Source organism: Lagopus leucura, unplaced genomic scaffold (genome assembly GCF_019238085.1).
Source record: "Lagopus leucura isolate 7727_CA_CO unplaced genomic scaffold, USGS_WTPT01 Super-Scaffold_100017, whole genome shotgun sequence".
Classification (NCBI taxonomy): Eukaryota; Metazoa; Chordata; class Aves; order Galliformes; family Phasianidae; genus Lagopus; species Lagopus leucura.
This window is the reverse complement of record NW_024962271.1, coordinates 10967383-10979761: the sequence shown is the minus strand read 5'-3', so window position 1 is coordinate 10979761 and position 12379 is coordinate 10967383. Positions and strand designations below refer to the sequence as shown.

At 36.6% G+C, this 12379-nt stretch overlaps 1 protein-coding gene across 1 annotated transcript in view; it reads right to left on the bottom strand.

Annotated features, from left to right (window-relative positions):
- The window catches only part of TENT4B (terminal nucleotidyltransferase 4B), a 35419-nt gene continuing 23040 nt past the window's right edge, over positions 1 to 12379 (bottom strand). Inside the window, exons 3-12 of the mRNA XM_042877133.1 lie at positions 12145 to 12191; positions 9392 to 9512; positions 8288 to 8395; positions 7008 to 7136; positions 5543 to 5756; positions 4533 to 4659; positions 4331 to 4434; positions 2375 to 2562; positions 1657 to 1821; positions 1 to 386 (exon numbers count right to left, since the gene is read on the bottom strand). Coding sequence (XP_042733067.1) covers positions 207 to 386; positions 1657 to 1821; positions 2375 to 2562; positions 4331 to 4434; positions 4533 to 4659; positions 5543 to 5756; positions 7008 to 7136; positions 8288 to 8395; positions 9392 to 9512; positions 12145 to 12191 — 1383 coding nt within the window. The 3' untranslated portion in view covers positions 1 to 206. The remainder of the gene's footprint in view (positions 387 to 1656; positions 1822 to 2374; positions 2563 to 4330; positions 4435 to 4532; positions 4660 to 5542; positions 5757 to 7007; positions 7137 to 8287; positions 8396 to 9391; positions 9513 to 12144; positions 12192 to 12379) is intronic.

Sequence of the window (12379 nt, the reverse complement as noted above, 5' to 3'; positions counted from 1 at the left end):
TTTTATTTTTTTTCTTAATTATTATTTTTTATTTTTGCAGTGATCAATCTTCATGATCCGTTCCGTGGCGAGCTGGGAAAAAAAAATGCAGTTGCTAATCAATGTCCGAACAGTCTGAAGCTCCGGAAGAGATCCAAGGAGTCACTATCAAACTATCCTGTAGCATGAGATCATTGCACACAGAAGAACAGTCATAAAATAGGCAACTATCTACAAAGGTCTGAAAGGGCTGCATCCCTCTTGTGTTTCCTCTTTTTGCCATGGAAATACTGATGGTGTGATTTGCTGCCTTGATGTTGTTTGTTTGTGACTGAGGTACCGTGGCTTGAATTTGCTGGACCTTGGAAGCCTTTGTTAGACGAGCGGAATAACCGTGCAGATCCATGCTGCAAAGAGAAAGAGGGCCCAGTAAGTCCATGGTAAGAAGAAAGCGTGGCGATTACACAATCTTATCTGGGGATAACAAGGACATCAGCTCATGAAAATGAGTCCACAAAGGAACTGGCAAGGCAGAAGCTGGGCCATTGTTTGAGCGGCAGAATGAAACCACAAATCTTTCATTTTGCCAACTGCAAACAAATCTCATCTCTAGATCCAAACCACACGTCAACAGAGTGAAGAATACAGCACTCTGAATGTTGAAAATGATAGAGCTGCTCTATTTCACCCACTGTGCACCCATCTGAAACGTGTTATATAGAAACAGAACTCCATAATCCGAGAAGAGATGAAGATTGCTCAAATCTCATAATCTGCGCAAATTAAGACAACATTCCTTTAAGATCAAGACTAATTTCACATCACATCTTTCTGCAGATGTACAGTACCTCAGGTTGTGTGTGTTCACCTGCCAGTACCACAGCTGGCTCTGTGCAATAACACAAACATACATGAATGGTATGTCTAAGGCCTGTTTGTTTAAACTGTCTCATTCTTAGCTAGAGAACATCAGCAAACAGGAGGCAGCAAGTCGTCAAATTTACTTTTCAGGAACATTACACTAGGTTCCAGACTATTTTTCACCCATTAAAATAGTCCTAAGTTCTGAAGAAGTAGAAAAATTTGACCTGCATATATTCAGAGGTATACTGAATATAGAGGCACACTGTGTTTCCAGATTACTGAGCTGTCACCAAAGTGTTTTTCAAAAAGATAAATCCCCTGGTGCATAAGCTGTTAGGTCTCACCACAGAGATATCCGAATTTAAGGGGAAAGGAGAAGGAATTTCATGTACCAGCAAGCATCTTTATCTCCTTTACTAAAAGGCATTTCAGCAGAGATCAACAGCTAACACAGCAGTCAGTCATTGTTTTACACACACATTTTTGCTTACTGTTATTTACTGAAGCACACACAAGTCCAATTATTTCTCATGCTTTGCAGTTAAGAATGGACTGACAAAATTTTTGCGAAAAAGATTTTTACAACACAAACACGTACTTCTAACTAGTCTAGACTTCCCAAAATAAAGTCAATCCTACTGTCATTATGTTTAAGCCTGGAAAAAGCACAAAACTAAGCTAGAAAGACAACTGGATGACTTGAATGCAAACAGTTTTCTAGTGGAACAAAGGAGAAAAACACAATTTTTCTTTCCAGAACAAACTATCCCTCCATAGAGGGTATGTGCTGTAACATTTAAACATTTCACAAACCTGAGATTTGTTCGTGTTGCTGGATGTATTGCCTGTTTGGCTGCTTTGTGTTTTCCCACTTGACTGGGAGGATTCCAGTGATACTTCTTGTGACCCCACTCTGTTTGTTGTAGGCTGGCGACAACTCAATTGCTTAGAGGTTTTGCAAGGTGTTCCATCAGAATCCTTCAGGGAAATGTAAAGTATAAGTGAGTTTTTCTTAAGAACAAATATGTTTTTCTTTAAGTGAGTGAGTTTTCCCTTAGAAATAAAGCTAGCAATGGATGAAACTTGAAATGTTGTTTATTAAAGTTTCAGTTCAGAATTCTTACTGACTAAACAGATTGATGTTAAAGCATATTGGTTCATGATTCCAGTGTTGGAATCTAATATTTTTCATTTATTATTTTTTAAATAGAAATCTCATTCAAACAGATTTATTTTCTATTCTAATTTTTTTTTAAGTGTACAGATCAGGACTACCAGTCTTTTTAAAAAATACAGAGATAAAAAAGGGCTATGAAGCTTTGTATCTACTGCACTGACTTCCTTATATGCAAGGTGTCAAAAAACACACTGCAATTTACGTGTCCAAGAACTGCATAAGAGGGGACATTTACGCAGGTTAGGATTCTGGATGAAATACTGAACTCTGGTTCTATGCTTTCCAAACGTCCTCTGTGGCAACACCAATAAAGAGAACAGTTTAAAATCAAAATGCAGAAAACCTCCAACTTACTACATCACTAGAGCTGGACAGTGTAGATGACGACGATGATAAGGGACCTGATGAAGAATTTGAAGAATGTTTACTAAGTGTTTCTGAAGTTTTATTTCTAGGTTTTCCCAGTGCTTCATTCTCTTCAGCGAGATTATTGTTGCATTTGTCTAGTTGCTGATTATCTACTATCAGGGTTACTCCGTTACCTATTAAAAATGAGACAGAAGCATCAATATACATTAAGTGACATTAATTATTATCTCTTTCAATATATGCACCCATTCAGGTATTATGTATCTATTACATCCAGCAGGACACAGACACACATCTGTCTGTACATACTTTTAATACATGCAAGCACATTTGTATGTTTGTGTGTGTGTACTGCATGCAGCAAAAATACTTTGCAGAGACTACGGTGGATTACTGACAAGATCCATTCTTGTACACTATGAGAACAACCAAGCATTACCCACAGTTCAGGATGAAGGAGAGATGAGGCGTGGAAGAGGGAAGTCAACAGAGCCCAGATGTGTGGATTAATAGAAGTGCTTTATAGCATGCTTAAACAGCGCTCTATATTTAGCTTTATTTTAGGTCTAAATACTGTTCCTATGCACTCAGCATTCAGCAACTCCTAGCTGGAGTTGAAGCTCCTACTGGAGCTGCTAGGGTCATAAGAACTTCAACTAACTCTCATTGGCTTTGTATAACTCCCTCAACTGAAAATACAAGACAAAGAACTCTTATTTCTTAACTTCTACTTTAATAAATAAAAAGAATCAGAACTTTAATCTAAACTAAACCTGCCAGGTGAACGTTGCAACTGTCACCATTACCTTCCTAATATAAGGGTATTATTACTAAATAATTGCTTTGTCCCATACATTGCACCTTGGAGTTACCTCTGCTTCTTTCCCAGTAATCAGTATCCACATTAAAGGCTGTCAGGCTTTTCTGGACAACTTAGATTGAACTGGCTTTCTAATAGAATTATGTAATACACGTTTATTGCACCACTAGCTTTATTTATATACAGCTTCATACGTCTCAAGAGGCAGATAAGTCATGCTACGGAGCTTGCAGGACCAAACTGCGGTTGACTGCCATTGCCAGTGGTACAGCAGTGCCACAGAGATCTACAGAGAGGTAAAACAGAAATGGCCCGCTGGGGGCCATTGGGGAAATCACTAAAAATATCTTTAAAAACAAATAAAACCCCAGCCTAGCCTGAAGACCAGTATTTGTGTGTCTTCTCTGATTTAATGGCTAACTGGAGAAGACTTCTGGTAGCTAACATTCTAAAATTAATTGTAGAGTACTGTAATTAATTTGAAAATTTCCAGCTAGCACATACACCTACACCCAAAGAGAGTGACAACTTGTTACTGGGCAATGAAAACAAAGATTATTTTAAAATACACTTTTCAACAAGATCTCTATATAGACCTTGCGTGTTTCCATTTGTTAGTAATAACAAAACATCAATCACAAGTCTTATTTCTGTTTTAAAGACTTATTTTACTTATATGGTCAATTCTTGTTTAAATACTGCTTCTGTAGATAGACATTATGTTAAACATTAAAAATAAAAGCTGAACAAAAGGTAAAGATTTGGATTTTAACTAGCATTCCTAATAATTACTTTTCAAACACTATCCACAAAGGAAGTGTGACAATAACAACATGTGATTTAAATCTCATGTTTGTCAGGAGCTTAGTTTCGCAAGCCAGCACTGTTTACAGACTTCCATACTGACCAAATCTAACACTGTAGAACAGTGATGCTATGATATAACCTTTCTTGCAGAAGTTTAAATTTTCTGGGTGAAAACACAAGAAAATCCATCTTCACTTTGCAAATAAACTTATATTAAGATGTATGCATCACCTTATGTGGAGCAGAAGCAACAAAAAAAGGCACATAATCAAAATGTACAGGAACTCTATCCTGTATGCTTAGTCAAATCTTACCATTACACGAAGAGTCAGTCCTACTTTGCATTCCCCACTGCTTTGATATCCAGTCTCTGTAGGTGGCCACTTCTTGTGTTACTCTAATGATTCTACCTAATATACTGTAAACCAGGAGAAAAGAAAAAACTCCAAACAGTTAATTTCAGGTACACAAGAACATAAGCAATCAATGTCTGAGATTTAGACTCATAAAATTTACCTTTCAGTTTCGTTGTTGGGATAATATTTAGCTATTGGGGAAACTGCATGGCTCAAAACAACATAGGCATAATCAAAAGCCTGTTTCACTTGCATGGCACCATATGAACTCCTGCCAACGTCATTACCTTAAAATAAGAATATAAATGAATATGTGAAACTGAAACCATGATTATCTGCTTTCCGACAGGGGACAGTTATGTTTTTTTGTTTTTGATTTTTTTAACTGTCCTTAAGTTCCATCTCACTACAGTTAAACGTTTACAGTACAAGACTACTACAGATATTTACATGTACGGAAGCCAAAAAGAGTAAAAGCTCAGTACAGGAATAAAAATACAAATAGAAATAAAAATCAGGTGCTGCATGTACTACAAATGTAACAGTACTATCTTGGGCGACAGATTGGACGAACGTACACTCTTTTCTAAAACAGCACTTCATTTGCCACTTTGGAGTCCAGCATTCATGTTAACAACTGAATTTAACATAAAAAGACAGATTACAATTGCTAAAGAACCACAGAGAAGGGGCTGGACAAGATGATCACCAGAGGTCCTTTCCAAGCCCTACAATTCTGTGATTCTGTGAATGAGAAGAATGGGCATAAGCATATACTGTGAAGCAGGAAGGTGCAACTGCGACAGAGGCAGGCACAGGCTTGGAAGGGAGGTATGCACACACAGCCAGCCCGTATTCGTGCCTGCATTCCTGCAGCTGTATCGCTGTCACAACTCTTGAGGGCTGAAAAGTTGTTTGGTGTGCCTTTTTATACTTATATTTCCTGACAGAAGCACAGGCACACTCTTGGATAGCAAGACAGAATTTGCTAGGAGCATTTAAAATAAATAAACAAATAAATAAATAAAATCACAACATTGAGTGCATCTTGTGCTCTCAGACACAAGCAATTTCTTAAGATTTTTGGTGGTCACTACACTATTCCTTGGTTTAACTCCTGAATTTAGCATTCTCTTCGTCAACACAGAAAAGCATGGTTTGTGAGGATACCTGGCTGTAATGGATCTTCAATATACAGCATGGATGGTCTATAGCCATCTAGCATGCTTTTTTGCACTTCGTCTTTGGCAACGTAAGAGCCACCATCCTTTATTCGGATTCCAGTCTTCAGATAATTGAAGTGACGTCCATACAATTCAAAAAACTCTATTAAAAGAACACCATAGTTGGCATTGGGTGTGCAGGCATCTTCTCTGGGATGCAGCTATTAAGAAGAGAAGAAAAAAATAATGTTCTTAATACTTCAAATGCCCGCAAGTCCTCTTCTGTTTACCTTTATATTATTTTCTAATTCAAGGCAAGCGCGTTGAAATATAAGTAACACATAATAATAAAGCAGACATATCTGAATGTAACAACCATTCTTGATAAAGCTGTCCTGCCTCTTTGAAACAAGATGTAATCAAAGCTTTTATAAACTCATTACCTCTTTACAATAAGGCTGGCAAGTATTTCTGCCTTTATATTTGAATGTTAAAGGCGTTTCTAACATTTATATACTTTGTATTTGAACTTTCAGTTCAGTAAGTCAACTTCAGTGCCAATGGCAGAGCACACACACAAAAAAAAGAATGCTCCAGAATCAATTTGATCTTCAAAAACCTGGGTTTTTAATACAAATACAGGATTTCAATCTACAAAGCTATAGAAATAAACCCCTTACTGTTAGGCACGCAGCCTAAGAGATTACAGATTGGTTTTGTAATTGTTATAAAACCTGACTGGATCAGTTTTTGCAAATGGAGATGCCACTAGTTACAGTTTTTAAAAAATGGGAAAGGGAGAGGTTTGGGTTTGTTTCAGAAAGATATGCCTGTTACGTTCATTTCTTTTCTGCTTGGCTGTCAACTGAAAATTGCACTGAGCAAACACTGATCTCCAGCTCAAGGGTCAGGTTTAGAAGTAACTACAGTGTGAAAAAGTACAAATATACACACACACATAGTGTACACACGTAGTTAAGGAGTAAGATTAAACACAAGAAAAAAAACGAGGCTAAAAGAGAGAACTTGCTACTTTGTACCTCCGCAAAGTGTTTTCTCAGCCCAAAATAACAACATGGATTTAGCTTACGAATTCTGTTCTCTAGTATTTAACAGACAGTAAAATCTTTATTCTCTTCCAGGTGAAAAACCAAAACAAGCAAATAAAATTCTGTTGTATTCATTTAACTATATGCAGAATGTATGATCTTGAAACCAAGTGTTACAAAGAACAGCTGTGCCTAACACTAGCAGTACCACGCTCCAGACCTGGTATCAATACACTAATGGATGTTCCAAACATGTCCTCGCAGTATGGAAGACAGAAGAGAAGACAGCTGCGATGTGACTATTATAAATGAAAAGGGAGTGCAAAACCACAAACAAAAGGGATTAAATTATTAAGTTTAGCAATTAAACTCTTTAATATATGCCCATTAGCATCAACAGATAATAGATTTCATTAAGCTTACCTGAAGGAAACTGACAGCCATTAAAAAAAGACTGTAAGAACCAATTCCACCTGTGAATACTTCATTAAGGTCCCTCTGCAACAGGAACTGTTTCAATACTAAAACTAGATATGGTAATACAGGGTATTTCTGAAAAAGAAGAACAAAAGTTTCAGGATACCCTGATGCATACAAACAGCTGATGCTAAAAAGCCGCACATATACAAATTTTATGAGGAAGGTTTATGTAAGCACACACAGACAGGACTAGACAGACAAGTACTCAAGGCTATTATGCCAAAATTGAGCAAAGAATAAAGATTTTTTTTCTGCTATAGAAGTTCTGTAGGTTTAAGTAGAAGACAGCATAGAAGCAAATTGAGTTACTTTCATACTTACTACTATATATACATAAAAGAATGAACAATTAACAAGTTGAACTCCATACATCTAGCTCATCAGCAACTGAGAAAATCCCCCAATACTTGGAAGTTACCTTGCAACTCAATGACATTATCAAGACAGATGTACATGATTTCTAATCATTTTGATTTACAGTGCTTGCTTTACTCAGACTTACAGATTTTCCCAAAGGAGTTTTGCTTATTTAACTACTGAAATACTTTTTCTTATTGTTAGGCTAAAAACAAAACAAAGCACTTAGCAGTAGAAAATCAATACCACATCACCAAAATGAGACTGCACTTCATATCCTTACACAGAACATGAAAATCCAAGTAACATTTTCTACTATTTTGATAAAACATCTACCACAAGCGTCCCATACACCGAATAGCAAGAAGTATATAAAGACACTGTAATATCCAGATACTGTAATACATCCAACACATGGAGAAAAAAGCCAAAAGGTAATAGGATCCATGAGACAGCTATCAGGGAACTCCTGAACCATAACTTGCTGTGTCTAACTTTATCAGCATTTGTATACTGGAACGATATTCAATCGAGACCAAGATTATTCCTACCTGCTACAAGACTGCAGAGCACTACTGATTTTATGTTCACGGAACCACAGTTAAAAGAGAGAACATTCAAAGTCAGTATTAGTGCATTTTCATTAGTCACTGTACCACTGTAACATTTCCATATGTATTCCCTTTGTACATTTTACTCTTTTCATGTATTTGATGGCAATAAACCTAAGAATTACATGCAGTACTACCAGACAACAAAAACTAACTGTGAATACATATCTGCAGTAAGGATGCAGCTCAAAGTAAAACAAATTAAGTCACCACATGAATATAGAGCTCTATAGCCCTATCACAGTATTGCCTAACCTTGATAAAATCTTTGATGAGCTGTGCTGCTTTAACCCCATTCTGTACATTAAAACTGATATCAACTTTTACTTCCGTGAAGGAATCTGTCAGTTTAATAATAGGTACCTGCAAAAGAAAGACAGATTAAGTCAACACACTTCCAACACACGTTTGTTTTCATTCTTAATGCTATGCATCAATAAAACCAATATATCTTATGAATTCATGGAGAAGGCAAATTAAAAAAACAGGTCTCCTAACTAGTTATGGACACACACTGCCTACCTGTTCAAATTTTGCTTTTCTTAACTCATATATGTTGTTTTCAGTTCACTACACTGTTTTAACAAAACATAACACTGCAGCTTCAAAGTTATTTACTTTACATTAGTTTTAGCCAGTTTCTGGTGCAGCGCAGCTCTAGCAGGAGAAACAAACAGCAGAGGGAGACAAACGCTTAAGAAATAAATGGTAACAGACATACTCCTAAGAAAACACACAGATTCCTCAGCAATGTTATCTTTAAACAAGAAGCAGAAGGTATTGAGAGCGCTCTACTGTATCTCCACCTGCATGATTTCTAAATTATGTCTTTCACTAATGACAGCAGTCAGACATCTGCTTAAACTTCAACACCCTTACCACAGTCTTACAACAAGCAAAAGGGAGGAAGTCAGAATAGAATTAATCCCATCCTGCACAAGAAATACCATTAAATATTTATGCAATACTTATACTGTACTCATTAATTCTATATGAAAGCATATTATGTCTGCTTACTTACAATAAAAAATACATATATTTCACTTACTTACTACAAATTCTGTCCAGAAATTTACAAGTTTGATCTCATTAATTCACCTCAATGACTAGCATAACCATACTTGAATGCAAGCATATGCTGTGCTGTGTGGAAACTCTAAAGACTTTTTCCCAATAGACGAAATGTTTTCTTGGAACACCACCAATTATTTTGTCAGAACTTAAACCATCATTAAATAAAAAGTTTCTATTTTGATGTGAAGTAGCTTCTGCTTATGAGTATTTATCCTTTTAACACGATCCTCCTTAGTCTAGAAATTTAGTTTAAAAAAGGAAATACCCTTCTTTTCCCAAACTTACAGTTGCTTTATCTAAAACCTTTACTGAGTTTTCATCTGCTACATTGTGCTTTCTAAGAGCTTCTTCCAGGGTCCAAAGAGGTAACGTCTCCCATTTTCCAAACACAACTAAGTCAATATCGCTGAAATGAAAAGAAGACATAGATACATTCAAATTAAAAGACCAATACACCAAAAAGACAGACAATTGATACCCACATGTAACTAGAAGTAAGCTGATGGAATGCAGCTTAGCCAAATAATTTATTCTTTATATTCTTTGGAAAGGGGTGGGGGTGAATTCTTACGCTTGGGAAGATAAAGAACATTTCAGATTACCAAGAGCAGAGGGCTGACACACGTACAATCAACTGGCTTGCCCAAGTCAGACATGAATCTCCTCACATCACACAGTCAGCAGAGAGGGATCAGCTTCTCCAGAGTAATTTAGAGCAAGAAGGTAAATAACTGTGAATCATATAAGGGCTGCATTCATCATTAAAGTCAATTTAACAGCTAGACACTGAAAGGGAAAGCCCTGCTCCTCATCTTCCTCTCCCAGATGCACAGTCCTGTCCTCTTTAGTCCAAGTCTGGTATTTGTCTAACCTACAGCAAATCAATTCATATACTAATGAGCCTGGCAGAAACCCACTCAACCCCTCTCCCTCCACATGCAAAACAAAACAAAACAAAACCCCACACTCTGAGGGTAATTTCCTGCCTCCTCACAACTCAAAGGTTGTTTTCCACATGATCCCAGCAACGAAGTGGGCGCATGGTAAGCAGCTGGCATGTAGTGCTAACAACAGGGAGCAGGGAAGGAGAGAGAAAAACGTGGCAACTTTTCAGGAAGCAACAAGCTGTTAAATAAGATCAAACCTTCTAGTTAACTTCACTCATTAACTCAGCTCCTTGAAGAAGTATCTCCATCCCTCTAACTTCCTGCCAACGCACGCTGATGTTCATTTGGCTACACAAGGAGCTGAAACCCCAATTACTCTTTTTCTTGTCTTTTTTCTTGATTTCCTATGCAAAGAAGGCGAGTGTATAACCCTATAGTTAAGTACAGCTAAGGTCATTTCAGGAATATGGAGAACTGCATAACAGAACACAGTAAAAAGAAAAAAAAAAAGAAAAGTAATAACACTACCCCTATCCTTCTCCCTTCTACTCCACGTAGGTTTCATAGCTTTGCTCATTCACAAATAACAATGCTTCAACATCCTCAAGGCATTCAAAGAAACTACATCTGCACTAGATGAAACATCTCTTGACAACAACTAATGTCAGCAACAGGCAAGTTCAGCACCAGTTCAACTGCATACCATTTAGCTGACAAGGACAGGTAGCATTCAGCACGTTTCCAATAACCATGTTTAAACCTGCTTGGAGAGCAGGAATTGGTGCTGAACACTTCTCTTCTAATTTACTTTAACTAAACTAGTGTTTAACACACCAGTGATGCTGATGGAGGCAGTAGGAGACATCTTATGTATATTAAGAAAGAAAAGGCAGCCCTCTCATCACTTGAGGAAACATATTACCTGCAAGATAATACAAAGACCCAGCAGCAGAACAATCACATAACTGATACCAAAGATTTTGTATAAGTAAAAGGATATTAAAGAAATTCTAGCACAGATTAACAGAATTAAAAACACAGTCCGCCAAAAACTCAGTTGAAACCAACATGGAGAAAACAAAGTATATGGAATCAAGTAGAAAACAACAAACCTTTTCTTGTTATTCCATCAACTTCAAAACAGTCAAGCAAATACATACAGAACTATAGCTATTAGTCACGTGGATAGGAATCTCTTGCATTACCAGTATACAATCAAGTTTAATTAAGCCCATTTAAAATCTATCTTGAAAAGGCCGAGAATGAGGCCAAGAATGAAAACAATGTATATTTGTAGGCCTTCTAACTTCTTACCAAAAAAAAAAAAGGACCAATTCAGGTTTCTGCAACTCTTTAGATTCCAACAGTTCACGTTGTAACCCTCATGATCTGACATCACAAGGTGAGATGACTCAGGTATCACTCACAGTCAGTACTGGATATTAATTTCTCATGTTCCCAAAGAATATTTTGGCATATCTACAGAACTGAATTAAAATGTTAATCTCAGACTTACGCTACATAAATGCCTTTATTTCCTGCAGCCGTTTAAGCCTTTGATTCTATTTCTATTTAATTGCCAAAAATACTTACAAATTTCTATACAGAAGACAATAAAGTCACAGAGCAATGATTTTCTTTATGAAAACTAGTAACAGATTTTGAAAAGGTAGAGGTTAACTACTATACAGATTTCACAAAAGAAGATAAAGGAAAAGAAACGGTACAACATTGATATATACATTTTTAATCTTCAATGCTAACATTAAGAAGGTAGCCCTACATGTCTTCATCTCTAGATGATGAAATTTGGCTTTTCTATAAGAAGGTTGACTTGTTATTTTGGTTCAGTTTCTTAATAAAGTCAAAAAGAAAAGAAAATTGTGATTTTTTTTTCCACAGTGTAGTAATTCAGATCTTTTACTGCTAATGTGAAGCCTATATAGATGTATTACAGCTAGTAGCACTAATTACTGGATTTCTGCACATTCTGCAGAGTATTAATGGCACAACCCTTTCTTATTAAAAGAAGTGTGTGGACATGTATGCACAAGTAACAGATACTGGGATATTGGAAAAATCTCTACAGGGCTACAGATTCCACAGGATATCCTTTCTCCTGTATGAAATTTATACAGCAAAATTACTAACCTTGTAGGTAAATATAAACCAGTTTTAAAACTTCCAAATATCTGCACCTGGAACACAAGAACAGTGCGTAAGAAATCAGACTTACAGGTTTCAGAAGACAAATTTTCTACAGTTGCTTGTACAGGATGATTGCTGCTACCCTCCATTGGCAGAATTAGGTATTGCTAGCAGGTACGTTATGAAAGAAAGCACTCTTTTCTGCCACAGCATTTACATACCTAACGTAGTATAAATA